The 19,150-nt window shown below is 44.8% G+C and overlaps 1 protein-coding gene across 1 annotated transcript in view; it reads left to right on the top strand.

Annotated features, from left to right (window-relative positions):
• nr3c2 (nuclear receptor subfamily 3, group C, member 2) overlaps positions 1-19,150 on the top strand; it is a 91,278-nt gene that overhangs the window by 50,371 nt on the left and 21,757 nt on the right. The window contains exon 3 of the mRNA XM_061828757.1: positions 8,939-9,066. Coding sequence (XP_061684741.1) covers positions 8,939-9,066 — 128 coding nt within the window. The remainder of the gene's footprint in view (positions 1-8,938; positions 9,067-19,150) is intronic.

Below are 19,150 nucleotides of genomic sequence, written 5' to 3'. Positions count from 1 at the left end.
AGGAAGTCACGGACATTAAAGGTCTAAACGTGCCCTCTGGCGCCCCCTCTGGCGCGATGCGTACCCACGGATCTTGACATTTCAATACGAGATGGACTTTAAATGCAAAGAAGTGTGTCGTGGCTCTGAAGCGTGGCGCTGCCCGGAGACTGAACCAGCTCCCTTGGGAGGCCGGGACCGTGTCTGTGTGCGCATGTGTGTTTGTGTGTGTCCATGCGCAAGCCATTGTGTGCACACACGTGCATGTGTGTGTGTGTGTGTGTGCGCACTTTTGTTTACACTCAAAACAGTCTTGTCTTTACACATGAGAGTGACAACCATGATGTGCCGTTTTGGGGGGAGGTCATTTTGAGTTTGTATGGCTGATTGTAGCACGGGGGCTTGGAGGTCAGAACAATGACATCACGTCCCACGGAAATATGCTTCGGCATATTGCAAGATTGCTTTTAATTTTGAAGGAACAGGAGTGGTGTCCAGGCTGGACCACTCGCGTTGCTGTTACTTTAAAGGAAAATCGTTTGAATCGGGCGTGGTCTCCATCTTTCGTACAGAATTCTCTTCATCGGAAGCAAGATGGGTTTGAAACTATTACAGGGGTGCCTCGGTTCTCGAACACAATCCGTTCCAGTAGGCCGGTTGAATACAGAAACGTTCGAAAACCAAAGCGTGTTTTCCCATTACAATGAATGGAAAATTAAATAATGTGTTCCAAATGTTTTTTTTTTTAAGCTCTTCCTGATATACATCCTAAAAAAATCTCGAAATTTTCGTTCGAGAACCGATTTGTACGAAAACGGAGATGTTCGACAACCGAGGTGCCACTGTATTGTGATGTCAAAGAAAGAACATATTGTAGCTTGAAATGAAAATGTGTGTCAACGGCAAAAAAGTTTAAAGGACTTGTGCGCCGCCACTGTGATTTTGGAGCGCTCGCATAAAAATCGTGTACTGGTTGGTCCATCAATATTACAATCCTCCGAAATGGGAAGAAATTGTTGCGGTTGTTGTCTTTTTCGGGAAGCGGCGGACCCTGAAAAAGATTCTGAATCACATGAATGAAAACGAAAAACCATGCGGTGGTGAACTCCTCATTTTTTTTCCCGCACGCAAACGGGCGACGTTCGCGTCCACCTTGAGAGCGGAAGGAAGTTGCAAAGTCGCAAACGGGAAGTCTCGCCTTTCTGTGTGCCCAGGTGCCAGCCGGGCGCAGTGCCAGGGTCACCTTGGCCAAGGTAACCAAATCTCTCTCTCTCAATGTGCTGAGTGGGTGTCAACCGAAATGTTCAGACTGTCTTATGTAAGGGCTCTTCTCTCTCTCCCCTCTCCATTGCTATCCTCCCCCCAGCTTAACTACTTTCACTTTCACAACATGCAAAGTTGAGGGTAATATAAATAGATTTTGAGATCCTTGCACATGATCAGGTGTGTAAATATTACAATAGTGCAAATGTAGGCTCGAGGATGACTGAAGGTAATAAGAATGTGTTTGCACGTCAAAGGATTGTTTCCAACAAGCAGTAAGAGGGAAGAAAATGACTTTGCTCATAACATGAACATCCATCCATCCATTTTCTTTGCCGCTTATCCTCATGAGGGAGCGCCGGAGGCTATCCCAGCTGTCAACGGGCAGCAGGCGGGGTACACCCTGAACTGGTCGCCAGCCAATCGCAGGGCACATGGAGACAAACAACAGCCGCACTCCCAATCACACCTTGGGGCAATTTAGAGTCTCCAATTAATGTTGCATGTTTTAGGGATGTGGGAGGAAACCGGAGTGCCTGGAGAAAACCCACACAGGCACGGGAAGAACATACAAACTCCACACAGGCGGGGCCGGGACCTCAGAACTGTGAGGCCAACGCTTTACCAGCTGCTCCACTGTGCCGCCCATAACATGAACATTTTTTTTAGATAATGTTTCCCTTTGTTTTATTTTTTAAATGACATAGTATAGTGTCAAATTTTTAACCATTTATTTTTGCATGAGCTCCCCCCCCCAAAAAATAGACTTTTTCCAGGGAAAAGACAATTTTACAATAACATTCCAAAATCACACTTTCTTTTTTGAAAAAAAATAATCCTATGAAAAAAATACAACTTTTGAAGAAATATGACTTTTTTTCCCAACTGAAAATAAAATCCCAACATAAAAAAGAAATTCCATAATTTTTTCTTGGGTTTTAAACAACCTTTTTTTTCTTGAAAAAATAAAAAGTAATGATTCCCTTTCCTCCCAAAATTGCATTTTCTTGTAAAAATACTAATTTAAAAAAATGAAAGGAAATAGCTCATTTTAAATTTAGACTACAACTTTTTTTCCCTAAGATTTTTTTTGTCTTGGAAAATCTTATATTTTTGTTGTTGAAACTTATAAATAGGCAGCACAGCGGTGCAATTGTAGAGCGCTGGCTTTACAGTTCTGAGAACTGAGGTTCATATCCTGTCCCCGTCTGTGTGGAGTAGCATGATCTCCCCGTGCCTGTGTGGGTCTTATCCGGGCATTCCGGTTTCCTCCCACATCCCAAAAACATGCAACATGAATTGGAGACTCTAAATTGCCCCGAGGTGTGATTGTGAGTCCGACTGTTGTCTGTTTCCATGTGCCCTGTGATTGGCTGGCGACCAGTTCAGGGTGTCCTCTGTCTCCTGCACGTTGACAGCTGGGATAGGCTCCAGCACGTCTGTGACCCTTGTGAGGATAAGTGGCCTAGAAAATGTATGGATATACATAATGTATACATTTTTCTTGAAAAATGTCAAATTCTTTCTAGGTTTTTTTAATTCAATTGTGATTTACCGTCAAAATTCCCAACAAAAGAGGTCTGAAATGTGACATATTTTCTTATAGCTATAATTTTACACTCAGGCTAATTTGGTAAAGTGTTGATTACATTTGGGGGATTTGAACCCTCATGCTCCGTGCGTCCACCTGCACGTGCTGCTGCTATTGACTATTTGACAAAGTCCAAATGAAAATGTTTAAAAGGCTGTAGGTCACCAAGGACGACGAACGTGAGCAAAGAGAGATGCACGGCGACTCAAGAAACGGGGACGCGAGCAAGATAACTTTGTTGCGGGCGATTAATGAGCCGTGAGGTGGCGGCGGAGGTCGGCGAGGCTCACGTGGTCGAGAAGAACCCCGCTGACCCACATAAGCACATTAGCGCGGCTGGCGCATCTGTAAACAAACAGCTCAAGTGCGTGCTCGCGCGCAAAGACACACACACAAACAGACACAAAAGAATTTGTGCGGGACAGCAATGAGTTCATTGCACATGTATGCCGTGTGCCTTCAGCCACGTCGCCACACACAAAGGTGCGCAGCCTCCTCGTCGACACGGCGACAACTTCCCGTTTCTAATCTCTTTGATATGAGTATCAACCTGCTTGCAACTGTTGAAAATGGCCAACTACGGAATTTGCCCTGAAATTTTTCCAATTAAGGCTGTTGACTACCGGATCTCATTTTAATTTGAATCTCCTTTTGATTATTGATGGTATAATAACAGCATATGTTGGTGCTACGTGTATGGCATCAATTTGGCAGGCAAAATTGCTAAAAGGCGCAATGGTTAGCAATCGCGATTAGCATTAGCGAGCTAGCAATGACTATTTCAGCCCTAAAAACATTCAGCAACATTCACCTCTCTGATACTTAGCATGTGATATGTACATCAGACAACTAATAATCACTAACAGACGGTCCTTTGTCATTTTTGGGAAAGTTTATCATTGGCCCAACGCCGTGTCCGTCTGCAGTAAATGTCTATGTGAAACATGGGTTCCGGCGGCACAAAAATGCTTCCGGGTGGAACTTCCCTTTTTATTTTTTCTATGTTCCCAACAGAGCTTTGAGGCAAAAAAAAAAATTTGCTGACCTATATTTGAAGGCAGTTCAGCAGAATTATTAATCCCCCCCCCCCCCCCCCCCCCCCAGACCTTCTTCCAACTTCATATTCCATTTCTGTCAAGTGTCCTTCAGACTTGGGACTATTCCGTGCGTTCCAATTGCATGTTGATGAATGAAAATGATGTCGGGAGCTAATGTTTAAAATCTTTGAGAGAATCTATGAGCGAAACAGCAATCCAATTTCGTCTCATTAAAACTGATGACAGCAAATTTCCTTACCACTCTTTTCACAGAATTTGCCCTGAAATTTTTCCAGTTAAGGCTGTTGACGACCAGATATCATTTTAATTTGAATGTCCTTTAGATTATTGATGGTATAATAGCAGCATATGTTGGTACTGAGTGAATGGCATCAATTTGGCCGGCAAAATTGCAAAAATGCGCAATGGTTAGCAATCGCAATTAGCATTAGCGCGTTACCAAAACAAATGCCATTCAGCTCTTTGATATTATATATTATATTTGATGTTATATGTACTGTACATCACACAACTAATAGTGTCTTAAAAATCACTTACAGACGGTCCTTTGTCATTTTTGGGAAAGTTTATTATTGGCCCAACGCTGTGTCCGTCTGGAATAAATGTCTATGTGAAACATGGGTTCCGGCGGCACAAAAATGCTTCCCGGTGGAACGTCCCTTTTTATTTTTTCTATGCTCCCAACAGAGCTTTGAGGCCAAAAAAATTTGCTGACCTATTTTTGAAGGCAGTTCAGCAGAATTATCAATAACCCCCACCCCCGACGTTCTTCCAACTTCATATTCCATTTCTGTCACGTGTCCTTCAGACTTTTTAGGGTTTCTGTCATGACAGACATTTCGTCCAAATTGTGCTTCGTCAGGGACATTTTTTTTTTTTTTTTTATCTTGGGGGTTGTTGTCAGGACCTGTAAAATACACAGTACATTTTCCACCATGAAATGCAAAATCCGTTTGTTTTCAGGTGAGTTGAGCCCCCCAAAACTGCAATTAATATGTCCCTGAATAAACAGTGACGCTTGACATTCCAGTACCGTCCACGATAAAGTGGCTTTGATGCTGCGATGAATCACTGTTGGGTCTTCCCTTCTGCAAAACGTTTTTTTTGTTGTTTTTTTTTCCAGCGTGCAGATTACTTGAGGAAAAGCTCGAGGATAAGTCGCGGCCCAAACATCTTTGTGTTACAGTCTTGCTTCTATTATTATACCGCGTGTAAGCAGCCCCGCCGGTCTGAGAAGCAACAGAAAAATGGGGGCCTTGTGTACTCGCGCCGGTCGGGGGAAATAAACATCAGCTACACCAGTTAGCTCTCTTTGTGTGTTATCTTTAAGAGATGAAAGGACACAGAAAACAATGAAGCGGCCGCCCTGGGCTTTCTGCGGGAGAAGGAAGAAAATAAAGTACGGGGGAAGGGAAAATAGGGGAGGAAAACAAACGGAGGAGCGAAGAACGAGACCTTTTGATCTGGGTAGTCGGTCTCGTTCAGCGACGGGCTTCCTCGGCAATGATAAAAAGACCGTGGTCCTGGTTCACAGGATTGGAGGGCGGTTTTTTGTCACACGCGATATGACAAAAGGGCGACAATGTGTTCTAAAATGTTAGCCCAAAAATAAGTTTGCATCTTTGCTTTGATTGACCGGGCCAAGCGTTCATTGTGATCTCTGTGCTGGGGTTGATATCAGACTCATTTTCATTTTATAGTCTTCTCCTTTTTTTCCTTTCGGCTTGTCCTGATTAGGGGTCACCACAGCGTGTCATCTTTTTCCATCTCGTGCATCTATCTCTCGCCTCTGGACATGTCTGAACCATCGAAGTCTGCTCTCTGGAACCTTGTCTCCAAATCATCCAACTTTGGCTGTCCCTCTAATGAGCTCATTTCTAATCCTATCCGACCTGCTCACTCCGAGCGAGAACCTCAACATCTTCATTTCTGCTACCTCCAGTTCTACTTCCTGTTGTCTCTTCAGCGCCACCGTCTCTAATCCGTACATCATGGCCGGCCTCGCCACTGTTTTGTAAACTTTGCCCTTCATCCCAGCAGACACTCTTCTGTCACATAACACACCAGACACCTTTCGCCAGCTGTTCCAACCCGCTTGGACCCGTTTCTTCACTTCCTTACGACACTCTTCATTGCTCTGAATTGTTGAACCCAAGTATTTGAAATCGTCCACCCTCGCTATCGCTTCTCCCTGGAGCTTCACTCTTCCTCCTCCGCCCCATGCACATATATTCTGTTTTACTCCAGCTAATCTCCATTCCTCTCCTTTCCAGTGCGTGCCTCCATCTTTCTAATTGTTCCTCCACCGGCTCCCTGCTTTCACTGCACACCACAATATCATCAGTGAACATCATAGTCCAAGGAGATTCCAGTCTAACCTCATCTGTCAGCCTATCCATTACTACCGCAAACAGGAAGGGGCTCAGGGTGAATCCCCGATGCAGTCCCACCGCCACCTTAAATTCTTCTGACACACCTACGGCGCATCTCACCGCTGTCCTGCTGCCCTCATACATGTCCTGTACTATTCTAACATATTTCTCCGCCAGACCGGACTTGCCCATGCAGTAGTACCAGTTCCTCTCTTAGGCTTTCTGTTGGTCTACAAAGACACAATGTAGCACCTTCTGACCTTCTCTGTACTTTTCCACAAGCATCCTGAAGGCAAATAAGGCATCTGTGATACTCTTTCTAGGCACAAAACTGTACTGTTGCTCGCATATACTTACTTCTGACCTGAGTCTAGCCTCCACTACTCTTAATTTCATTGTGTGGCTCATCATCTTTATATTTTATTATTATTATCATGATTATTTGCACATTATAGACAAGGGGGGGAAAAGGTTTTTGTAATTGTAATTATTCTTTGCTGAAGCTGGTTTGAACTCTCCACTCCAACAATTTTTCCACATCAAGGTGAGGTGCAGCAACATGGCTAGACGGTCCCCCAAGGGTAGAAGCCGCCTGGTTGTGTGGCGGGAACAAATACCAACTAATGCAAGTAGGAACTGTACATGTTTTTTTTTTTTTTTTTTGGTTCGTTAGTTGATGAATCATTTCTTATGCCGCTTCCAGCCTTACGTAATTTTGATCAATGTGACTTCCAGCAAGGTCGCTGCACCAGCTGCCCGGCCGCGTTTGCGGCTGGTGTTTAGTTTGGGGCTTTTTTATTTGTGCACAGTCACTGCAGCCTGGCCTGTCAGCTCAGCTTTCGTAAGCGCGCAGGGAGTGACCTATATATTCCTCCGGGGGGGTGGAGTCACCTTGCTACCGGACCGGCAGGCTGACTGGCTGGCCGGCTGCTAATGTGAGTCGGGATGCATGTGTTGTTGTCCCCCCACCACCGTCGGAGCACAGAGCAATTGATCGCGACGTCAACGCCCGCCGCAGCGTGATAAGGTCCGGCGTACGCTCGCACTTGTGTCCTGTAGATTACAATGCTGAAAAACATGTCTGGACATGGATCGGATTTGCACACACACACACACACACTCACACACGAGAGGAAATGACGCGGCCCAGTGCCAGGGAGTCAGACAAACACCTCACCAGAGACTCCTCTAAGCGTCCTAACAAATTGAATGTGTGTGTAGATGGATGAGGGGGAATTAGATCAGCGCTCCTGATTGCATCTGAGTGTGCCTTCCGAGCTCGGAGGAAATGTGAGCGAGAGAGAGGGAGAGACTGAGAGAGGGAGCGAGAGAGGGCTTGGCAGCTGCTTTGATGAAGGATGGAAGGAGAATGTTAACCAGACAATCACCTTGCATCTCATTGATTCAGATGGCAGAGAGGCAATTAGTACAGAAAAGGAGAGGGAAGCTGAGGCCACTTTGGCTGTTTTGATACAAGGTGTTCTCACCGTGTACCCATCTACATATCGGCCGTGTGTGTGTGTGTGTGTGTGTGTGTACGCGCAAAAATGTGTCTGGGTTATTAGATTATTCCCTTGTAGGCAAAACACTTTCAAACCAGAAAATGGCTGGAAATGACTATTACTATACTTTTTTTTTTTTGTTGAACTTTTGTAACCTTTTGGGTAGAACGAATAGCTTACGGTGGTGCTACTCTTGAGGATGCTCGATCTCGTCAGATCTCGGAAGCTAAGCGGGTTTGGCCCTGGTTAGTACTTGGATGGGAGGCCACCTAGGTTGCGTCAAGAAGGGCATCCGGGGTAAAAACTGTGCCAAACAAATATGCGTTCATCGAAGATGACACGCTGTGGCGACCCCTAACGGGACAAGCTGAAAGGAAAAGAAGAAGAAGGGTAGAAAGAATACTGGTGCTCAGTTTCAGGTTTTGATGTTGTACGAATAACGTCACCGTCCATTAAATAGCACCTAGCATCATAAAAGTTCTGGTATACAATATTGCTGAATTTAGCAAGTTGTTAAGTTTGCGACATTTTTTGAGGGTGTGCATTCATCGCAGCTTCACCGAACTAGGCTCCTTTCATAAACTCACAGTGAATGGTTTTTATACCCCTCGGGCATCAAAAGATACCTGAGCAGGTAGCGGAACCTCAGATGCACAGTGATGTACAAGCTGTCCGGTCAAGTAGCAGTTGGAATTTAGTCGGAATTTTTTTGGGCTACCTGGCCTGGAATGGAAGGGACAGGCGGTCAGTTGAATGAGCATTGGCGCTAATTATTGTAAGCAGAAATGAAACAGAGAATACTTTTTACTTCCAGTGGCCGTGCAACATGGGATCTCTCCTGTAAAATTTTGATATTCCTAATAAATGAACCTGCATTAAACTAACTTGGTTATAATTATTGTGACATATGAAGTACCTTGTCAACCTTGTCAGGTGGCGACCGGTAATTGGTGTTAAAAGCTGCCTGCTCGGCTAACGATGGGTAATATTAGCAGTAACTTTTTTTTTTCTTTTTATGAGTGCTCCCTAAGCCTCCTTCCACCGTTCAATCATTTGACTGCACAAGCTGCCCGGTCGGGCAGCGGCTGATGTTTAGTACTGTGATTTTGAACCTGTCGCCAACGCTGTCGTTGCCTCAGCGATGTTTCACATATTTGTGTTGTGTCGTTGCAGCTCGCCGCTGAGGCAACCTTCGTCGACGGCCAAGGTGTGCCTTGTGTGCGGGGACGAAGCGTCGGGCTGCCACTACGGCGTGGTGACGTGTGGCAGCTGCAAGGTCTTCTTCAAAAGGGCCGTGGAAGGTAGGACGCTCAACTCCAAACTCTTGTCGGGATATTGAAACGGGGCTGCGCGAGATTACGTGTGGTGTGTCGGTCTGGTACGATTACATTTTTATATAGTTTGATGCTTTTAGTGGCGACAAATGACCTCGTTTTCAATTTTGCTGAGGTTTGGGAAGTTGGGGGAAAACATAATATGTAGTATTGTCGCTATGGGGAAATCCATCCATCCCTTTTCTTTGCCGCTTATCCTCACGAGGGTCCCAGCTGTCAACGGGCAGGAGGCGGGGTACACCCTGAACTGGTTGCCAGCCAATCACAGGGAACATAGAGACAAACAGCCGCACTCGCAATCACACCTAGGGGCAATTTAGAGTCTCCAATTAATGTTGCATGTTTTTGGGATGTGGGAGGAAACCGGAGTGCCCGGAGGAAACCCACGCAGGCACGGGGAGAACATGCAAACTCCACACAGGGATTGAACCCGCGACCTCAGAACTGTGAGTCCAACGCTTTACCAGCTGACCCACCATGCCGCCTCTATGGGGAAATATGAATTAAAATCATCGCATTCCGGAGTTCCAGACATTTTTCAGTGAAGGTCTAACAAATGTCTGCCGTCACTGAGTCAACCAATTAGAGAAAAGGAGGCAAATATGGACAAAGTGGATATAAAACTGGGTCAAACAGAAGTAGTGGCCAGAGGGGCCTGTTCTGTACACATGCTGTATGTGACAAAAACACATTTTTTTTTTTGTTAATTGAAATTCCCACTTTTATAATAGCTTCACTTTTTCACTTTTCGCTATGGATGTCTAAATATCCAAAATATGGGTACTTATAAAAAAAAAAAAACCGAAAACGCAACAGACACTAGCCAGTTTGGGGACAAATCCGTTTGAAATGGGGCACGGAAAGTGAGAAAGTGATTCTAGGGTTCTGTCTGACAAATTCTGACAATATTCGCCCATTTATTTACTAGACAGATGGGCGACGCTAAATTACATATCTTTTTTTATTTTGTAGTTTTTTCTGGGGAGGGAGGATTTGCTGTGAAAACCGTTATCTTGGCATTTATTTGGTTATTTGCTCGTTTAATGGGTGTAAAGCAGACCTGCCATTACAATCGGCCGCCTCCGGGTGTTTTCCTGACAATTTCACCAAGAGAAATTGCGCTCTTTCCAAATCAAATGGCCATTTAAGCCTGATGATGTTTACACAGCGTCTGACTTGACGTCGCGCGTTATCCCGATCGCCCCTCGCGCGTCGCGTCTGTTCTAAAACCACAACAATAAAAGTACGGGTGGGAGTCTCTCGACCGAACGAACGGCGGCGTTAGGAGGGCGAGGCGCGACGCCGCCAAGGTTGCGAGCAAACACAACTCGTCTGACCGCTGCCGTCCGTCATCTGCACTCCGAAGTGTAAAGAGAGAAGACGGGATGCAACGAGGCGAGGAGAGACGGAGGACAGCGATACAGCGTAGAGGAAGGACAAAGAAAAAGTCAGACAGATAAGGAGACGGAGGGAATTGAGAGGCATGGCAAGTGATGCGTCAGCACCATGACCCCCCCGTCCCACCCCGTCCATTTATTGCACTATTTCCTTCTCTGAGTGGGTAATGGAGACGAACAGCAGAGAGTAGGCAAGGGAGGGGGGCGGGGAATCTGCCCCTCATTTTGATTTCTTGCGGCACGTCCTGCCTGGAGGGGACGCAACATTTGGGCTGGCTCATAACAGGGGAAAAAAGTAATTAGCATTCAGGGATTAGAATTCGCTGACTTTGAAGGGTCCCGTTTTGGGATCTTACCAGACGATGAATGTTGTGTGGTGCTAAGCTGGACAAAAGAAGAAAAGCAAAAATGTTTGTCAAGCTAAATTCTCAAAACAAAACAAAAACAAACGTCAAACGACACGCCGGTGAGACTTTGTCTCCCGGTTGGGCTGGGAATGGCTCGGGATCCCTCAGGAGAAGTTGGACGTCTGGCATTCCCGACTTAAAATGCTGCCCCCGCAACTCAAACCCAATGAACGGAAAGACAGAGTTCATCAGAGTTCAAGATCGGGATATGGGTGCTTCAAAACAAAATGGCTCACTTCCTATTTCATTATGGGAATTGGGTCTTTAAGACTACATTGTGTCTTTGTAGACCGAGAGAAAGCCCATGACAGAGTACCAAGAGAGGAACTGTAGTACTGCATGCGCAAGTCCAGTTTGGCGGAGAAATATGTTAGAATAGTACAGGACATGTATGAGGACAGCAGAAAAGCGGTGAGATGTGCCGTAGGTGTGTCAGAAGAATTTATGGTGGAGATGGGACTGCATCAGGGATCCGGCCTGAGCCCCTTCCTGTTTGTGGTAGTTATCGATAGGGTGACGGATGAGGTGAGACTGGATTCCCCTTGGATCAAGATGTTTGCAGATAATATTGTGATATGAAGTGAAAGCAGGGAGCAGGTGGAGAAACGATTAGAAAGATGGAGGCACGTACTGGAAAGGAGAGGAATGAAGATTAGCTGGAGTAATACAGAATATATGTGCATGAATGAGAGGGGCAGAGGGGGAAGAGTGAAGCTCCAAGGAGAAGAGATAGCGAGGGTGGATGGCTTCAAATACTTGGGGCCAATGGAGAGTGTGGGAAGGAAGTGATGAAACGGGTCCAAGCAGGATGGAACAGTTCGCGGAAGGTGTCTGGTGTTCTATGTGACAGAAGAGTCTCCGCTAGAATGAAGGGCAAAGTTTAGAAAAGAGTGGTGAGGGCGACCATGATGTACGGATTAGAGGCGGTGGCACTGAAGAAACAACAGGAAGCAGACCTGGAGGTGGAAGAAATGAAGATGTTGACGATCTCGCTAGAAGTGAGAAGGTTGGATAAGATGAGAAATGAGCTCGTTAGGGGCCAGCCAAAGTTGGATGTTTTGGAGACAAGGTTCGAGAGAGCGGACTTCAATGGCTCGGACATGTCCAGAGGCGAGTGAGTGACTATATTGGTAGAAGGATGCTAAGGATGGAGCTGCCAGGCAAAAGAGCGAGAGGAAGACCAAAGAGAAGGTTTATGGATGTGGTGAGGGAAGACATGAGGGCAGTTGTGGTTAGAGATGAAGATGCAGGAGATGACACACTGTGCCGACCCCTAAAGGGACAAGCCGAAAGGAGAAGAAGAAGAAGGTCTTTAAGACCTCTTCGCTTGACCTGTTTAGATAGCCGCGGCCACTTGAAACTTTCCATGAGAAATCACAAAATTGCTCTATGAAAAACGATTTAAAATGATTTCCCACCCAACACCAGTTTCACCAGTCATGTCTCACTTCCCAACAGGAAGTGAGACATTTCGGTTTGAAGCAGCCGTTTCGGGGGAACTCCGTAAAAAATTTCACTGATGGACACGAAATTGGGTTGACATAATTTGGTTTTCTGTGAAAAAGTGGCAATTAAAATTGGAAAAAAAAAGAAAAATCCCCATCACCAGTTTTACACGAAATCCGATGGAAATCACCATCAAAGTCTCAAAGACGCACGTCCTGACAATTAAACAGGATGTCGGCCATTGTGGTTTGAGGCAGCCTATTTGGCGTGCCTTCCACAAAAAAGGGCCTTGAAATTAAACTAATTAAGCCCCTCACCAGTTTCACTGATTGATAAATTTGCCCCATTTTGTGCAAATTCCATTTCAATGTTCTTCCATTACACGACATTTTCTTTCTTTCGCTGTGTAACGCGTTTAAAATCAGTTCGCCGTCGCTAACAAACTGCGGAAACGGCCGCGCGCTCGTCTGTTTGATTTTTTTCTTTTTTTTTTTTACTGTAATAAAGAACAGCTGCGCCCAATAAACAGCTCCACGCGGCGCGGTGCACCGGGGTTGGGACGCCAGCGCATTATTCACATGTCATCAGCGGCTTGGCGCGTCGGCGCTCAGTAATAATATTCCCCTTTTAGCTCGCCTCGCTTGTTTTTGCCAGCCTCTCTTACTGAAGCGCAAAGATTTACTCACGGCGGCGGGCCCGCTGCCTTGCTAAAAAGACCACGCTTGCCAGTCGGCTTACGTCTCCCACTGGCGTACAAGAGAGGTCAGGCCGGGTTGCCGGCTTGTGCTCTTGCGGTGTCCAGTGGTCCCCCCCCCCCCCCCCCAACTCGGGATGGGGCCTCCCACAGAACTGAATGGCCCAGGTTGTGTGTGTGTTGTGTGCATGTGTGCGCGTGTGTGTGGGGGGGGGGCGTGTGTGTGTGTGTTATGTAACAACAGCTGGAACGCAGCCACCGCGCCAACATGTCTAGCAACATACAAATCGCAATCACGAAGGCTCCAAACGCGCACACAAGTGTGTGTGTACGTGTGTGTGTGTGTGTGCAGGAATAACGCCGCTGTAAGCATGTGTGTGACCCACATTGTCGAAAGGTATTTAGGTTAGAGTATGCAACGCAGCCTAGAAAACGTACAATACTGTAAAGCATGTACGTGTTGCGCTCCAGGGCGCCCCCTAGCAGGGGTGGCCAACCCGCAGCTCTCGATCCGGCTCATTGCCTGTTGAACAGAGAATGTCGGACATTAGCACGTGGCTACTGATACACAGTTGGAAACAGATCTCCAGGATGCGAATTTTCCACAGATTTTTCAGCTGAAAATGTCCATCCATCCATTCTCTTTTTGTCGCTTATGCTCACGAGGGTGCTGGAGCCTGTCAACAGGCGGGAGGGGGGGGGGTACACCCTGAACCGGTTTGCAGCCAAATCGCAGGGCACATCGAGACAAACAGCCACATTCACAATCGCACCTAGGGGCAATTTAAAGTGTCCATTTAATGTTGCATGTTTTTGGGATGTGGGAGGAAACCGGAGTGCCCGGAGAAAACCCACGCAGGCACGGGGAGGACATGCAAACTCCACACAGGCGGGTCTGACCGGGATTAAACCTGGGACCTCAGAACTGTGAGGCCAACGCTTTCCAGCTGCTCCACCGTGCCACCAAACATCTGAAATGTTGACTTTAATTATGAGAATGTAAATTTTGTTTTAACTTAAGTTAAAAAAATCATCCAAAATGAACAGACAGATGCTAATCTAATAGCATGTAGCTAATGGTAATATCTGGCTGGGACCTCAGAACTGCGAGGCCAACGCTTTACCAGCTGATACACGGTGCCGCCGCTGAAAACGTCATTTTTGTGAAACGTGTAAATCTGTTGAGAAAATGTGTGTGTATGTGGGGGGGGGGGGTAACGGCTTGACGCGGGGCGAGGCTGTGATCAGGACCGGCCGCCAGCATCTATCGGCAACGCTCGTCGTGAAATGAGTCACAGCTTTGATAGCGGAAAACGGCATTGCTATCTGTTTGCATTAAATCTGGTGTTTATAATAACGACGACGTTCCGATTTGCGGCAGCATTTTGGCGGTATTTCGTCGGTATTTTCACGCTGATGTTAACGTTTCGTAGAGAACCATTCCGTTTACCACGGCATAGATATAACTTATAGACATACATACACATATGTTATCGAGCGGTCTGCACGTTTGCCAGTATGGCGAAAGTCTTGGAGCGAAAAGATGAAAAGGGAAATTGATCAAATCCACGGGGTAAAAAAAAAACAAAACTGTTTGAGATGGGCACGGCTTGAAAAAAGTGGAACCGCGCAGAACGAAAACGGTATTAACGTCTAACCGAACACACACAAAAAGTGGACGTTCCCGGCAAAGTGCTGGGCACTCTGTGTTCCAATATGATCATTTATGGAAGCCGAGGAGCAAAAAAATATCCAGGCGGATATCCAAACTACGAAACACAAAGGTAAGTTGGACGGAAATTTCTCAAATATTATACAATTGGCAACTGTTAATACGATTAGGCCGATCTAGAGCACTGGCACTGTAGATCACGCATTTTACCACTCAATTTTATATTTCATGCTCTCTCTCTCATATATATATATATATATATATATATATATATAAACAAATTACTTGTGTACTTATTTCTGAAGTATAACTTGTAAGTGTAGTAGCCTATTTGAATTTCACTCAGTCTACGTTTTTATGTCTGAAGTTTGGCAAAATTATTTTGGTTGTTTGGACTCGTATTTTAAGTTTTCAAAATGTTATGATTGCTGTGTATTTACACTGTTAGAAGTAACCAGAGGTCACCATTTAACAGTGTGTTTTGTAAAAAAAAATCGTGCCTGAAGGGCGGCGCACCTCCCTTTGAAACACCCCCGACAGGCAGACAATTTTTTCCAACTCATCCCTGCATCTGTCATGTCGGTATTTTAGTGTTGCATTAAACACATTTTTATTTAATTTTTAGTTACTGGCCTGGGTTCTCGGCACTCTGTAGGGGTCGATTTTTCTGATGTCCAAAAACAAACATCCGCAAGTCATTGGAAGCAACTCACAAAAGAGGTTCATGATAGCCTTTAGATGCCACAAGTTGCCGTCATAGCAAACACACTACTTGTGTCTAAATGGAGAGAGTTCAAATAGAAAACTATCAGGTGCCAACAGTGCGGGGGCGGACCCAAATGGGGGACTCCCAGGCGAAGGCATAATGTTCAGTTAACTTCACAACTAAAGAAATGCACAATTACACAGTCCAAAAAGGCAGAATCCAAAAAACAAGAAACGAGGTTCGATGACCATGAGGCAAAGTAGCGGAGTGACCCGGGATGCGGTGAAGCATACGCACTGACACAAAGCAACGAACTGGCAAAAAATCCAACTAAATGCTTGGTCTAATTACAGTGCCGAATGCGAAACAGCTGTGACAGGTGTCAGAGGTGGCCCCACCCAAAGCAGTGGGCTGGCCACGCCCCTCTTGGCAGCGGCTGAGCCTTGCTCATGACAGAAAACTAAAAATACAGGGATTAAAAACAACAACAAAGGGATAAAATAAGATAAGATCCTGTATTTGAATTTCTCTCTCAATCTGATGGAGGAATCTGTGGGTTTATATGCAAAATTTCACAGTAGTAGAAAAAGAAGGAAAAAGAAGAAGAAATTCCACCTCTCAGGCTTGTTTGCTCCGCTTGCTAATGTGCGACCATCGTGGGATTGCTCAAAGCTTTTTTTTTTCTTTTTTTTGAATGAATGGATGCTTAAAAAGCATAAATCCATCATCGTGATAATGACATGGATTTTACCACACGGATGGCAAGTTTAACGCACGCGCCAGGTGTTAAATGGTGTTGGTGGGGGGGGGGGGGGTAGACTCCTTGCTGGTTCCTCGAGGTTGAAATGTTACTGTGCCTTTAAAAATGAAATGTCAGCCTGGCTTTAGTTCAACAAAGTCTGTGTGTGTGTGTGGGGGAGGGGGAGGGGGTGTTTCCCTTGCTGAATGATGTAACAGAATGCAGTAATACACAAGAGTTGGCAAATTACCAAGTACAACATTACATAAAAAAAATAATGCATTTAGGATATGGTTTCTGTGTTTGTACACAAAACTATGGAGTAATAAAAAAAGGGAAGAAAAAAAATACATGGGACAGTTAAACTCACAAAGAATAAAAAATAAATCTTCCAATAGTTAACATTTTAATATGATTAATTTATACATAACATTGTTTTAACAATAAAATCCAAACATTTCATGTTTTCAAAATATCCCTAAATACTGTAACTAAATAGATACTGTACCCTGCAATAATCTATATTAATCTTCTTACTTTTAGAGAATTGGACAATACATTAAATTTAATAAATCTTTAGAAATAGCTACTGATTTGTATCGTAAAATATTATAATAATATCCTGTGCCTTTGGATTTACTTAAAAAAAAAAGTTCTATTGTTCTGGTGGGCTTTTCCTGACTTCCAAATGAATTATTGGAAGTTTTAATAATTGAAAAGGTAATATTCTGTTAAATGATGTCCTAAAGTTATAGTTTTCACATTTTTAATGCCAAAATGTCCTGATTGTTATGTGTCCCGTCATGATTTTCAACGTGATGCTAATGCTAATTCCATTGTTCGATATGTAAGAATTTTTTTTTTACCTATTGGTCAATATTCTATTTGTATTTTCACATTTGAAGATTTCCCTTTTCATTCTTCTTGTCTTTCTTCCTCTTCCTGTTATTCATTACCTTGTTGCGATACACCAGAGGGGTCTGTGCTCTGAATTGCCAGGACGAGGCAGCCATTTCTCCTTCGCGTAGTAGCATACAGCAAAAAATAAATGGGGTTATTTCTGACATATGTGTGATTTATCAAAATGCCAGAACGCGTGCACGTCTTTTACTGTTATACGTATTCTATAAAGACAATAAGTTTAATATGTAGTTAGGATCATTTAAACGAAATTACCGCATATGCATTGATGCAAAACGACATTGCAGTCATTAGAGCGTACATCGGGCCCGACGCAAGTGCATTTAGTGGCCCATGTGACAACTTCAAAATCATTGACCCGACTCAAGGAACGAGCCCAACGGTCAAGAGATGCAACGGTGTGCGCGCGTGTGTTTGTGTTGTGGATGCGGGATGGGGATGTGGGGGGGATTGGGGGGTCTTGAGACCACAGGCTGCCGCCGCTGCCCGCGATGTGTTTCCTGTGTCGCAGTTTACTGCTTTTTAGAGCGGGAAAAATGGGCTTATGTAACGGTCATGTGACTTTGCCAGAAATAGTGAAGCAGGGCTACAGCTGCTGCCGCTCCTCCTGCAGCTCGCCTCCTTGGCGTGTGCTACACACACGCAGAATATGCACCGTTGCACACTACGGAGAGCGAGGTCATGCGCCGAGCTCGCGGGGGTCCTCGCGCTCGTTTGTGTGTGTGTGTGTGTGTGTGAGGGGTGGGCAGGACCCATACAAGGATCGCAGTGTCTCGTTTTGTTTTGTTTTTTTCCCCAAAATTGCCAAGCGGAAACGGCATGTAACGACTATGTATGTGTGCGTGCGGGCGCGAGTGTGTAGGCGAATGGCGCTCGGTATCGGGAAGAAGCGAGGGATGGATGGAAGAGAAGGGGTGAGGGAAAGGGAGGGAGCCCATTGGTTGGAGCTGAGGGCCCAATTTGAGGGGGTAGGGGCGTGCATCACTTGTCGCGTTGACCCTTCTAATCGCCCACCGGTGTACATTGGAAAGTACATGCAGAACAGTTTATTTTGGTAGGTTTCGACTTCCCGTTTGCGGTTTTGCGCAGCTTTTTATGACCGGGGTCGTGCATTTCCGGGTGTTTTTGTTTGAGCTGAGCGAAGATGTAAATTACTCATATTTTAGGGAGTTATTTGGGCGTTAACGGCCTATTCCAAAGAGAATTGAGACACTGAAAACTAGAGTGGGATGACTTTTTTTCATTTTTCAATTTGCAGGAGAGTTTTATAGCTGCAATCAAATCTGGGAGATTTATATCTTGGTGATTTATACGGTCATGGCTACCTCTTCTGGATACTTATATTTTTTTTTTATAGAAATTGTGGTTTTCGTCAGATTTTTGACATCGTGCCAAGTATAATGATTTTGATGAGATGCAGTATAATGATACGCTTATCCCCAACTGACGTCGTCGTCATCGGTTTCATCCCCGGCAGTATCTTAGTGGGACAGAAAGAGTGCAATAGTAGTTTAAGTATCCATCAAATCAGTCGATATTTCATGATAGATGAGAACTATCATTCACTTAAAGCGGACTACTAATCTAGAGATGCTCTGGAAAGCCAAAGCACGACTGACTTTCTGACTTTTCTCACTTTCAGGTACGTGAATCCTAGTTGAAGGGTCCATCTTGAAATTGGGAGTTGTTCAGGTGTTGAATTATGAAAAGTTGGGTGTGAGAAAAGACTGTCCATTTGTCAATATCGGAAGTAAAGTATTGCTTGACTGAAAGATGAGCATTTTTGTCTCTTCATTCTTGTGCTTAACTATGATTTTTAAAAAATTTAATTGAGCTATCCAAGTGTAGCGGCTCAAATGGGGCAGCAGCTTGAGGATAGAAGAGGGTGAAATAATATTTTTTTGGAATTGATTGTAGGCATCCCTTTAAGGATTATTTCACACTATCAATGATAAAAGGCTAATGTGTACATACATATATATATATATATATTTTTTTTTTTTCTGTTTCAATCCACAACAAGACTTTTCTACAACTGTAAAAATTTTACATTTTTATTTTTTTTTATC

Source organism: Syngnathoides biaculeatus, chromosome 9 (genome assembly GCF_019802595.1).
Source record: "Syngnathoides biaculeatus isolate LvHL_M chromosome 9, ASM1980259v1, whole genome shotgun sequence".
Classification (NCBI taxonomy): domain Eukaryota; kingdom Metazoa; phylum Chordata; class Actinopteri; order Syngnathiformes; family Syngnathidae; genus Syngnathoides; species Syngnathoides biaculeatus.
Note: the sequence above shows the minus strand (reverse complement) of the source record. Positions and strands in the feature narration are given on the sequence as shown.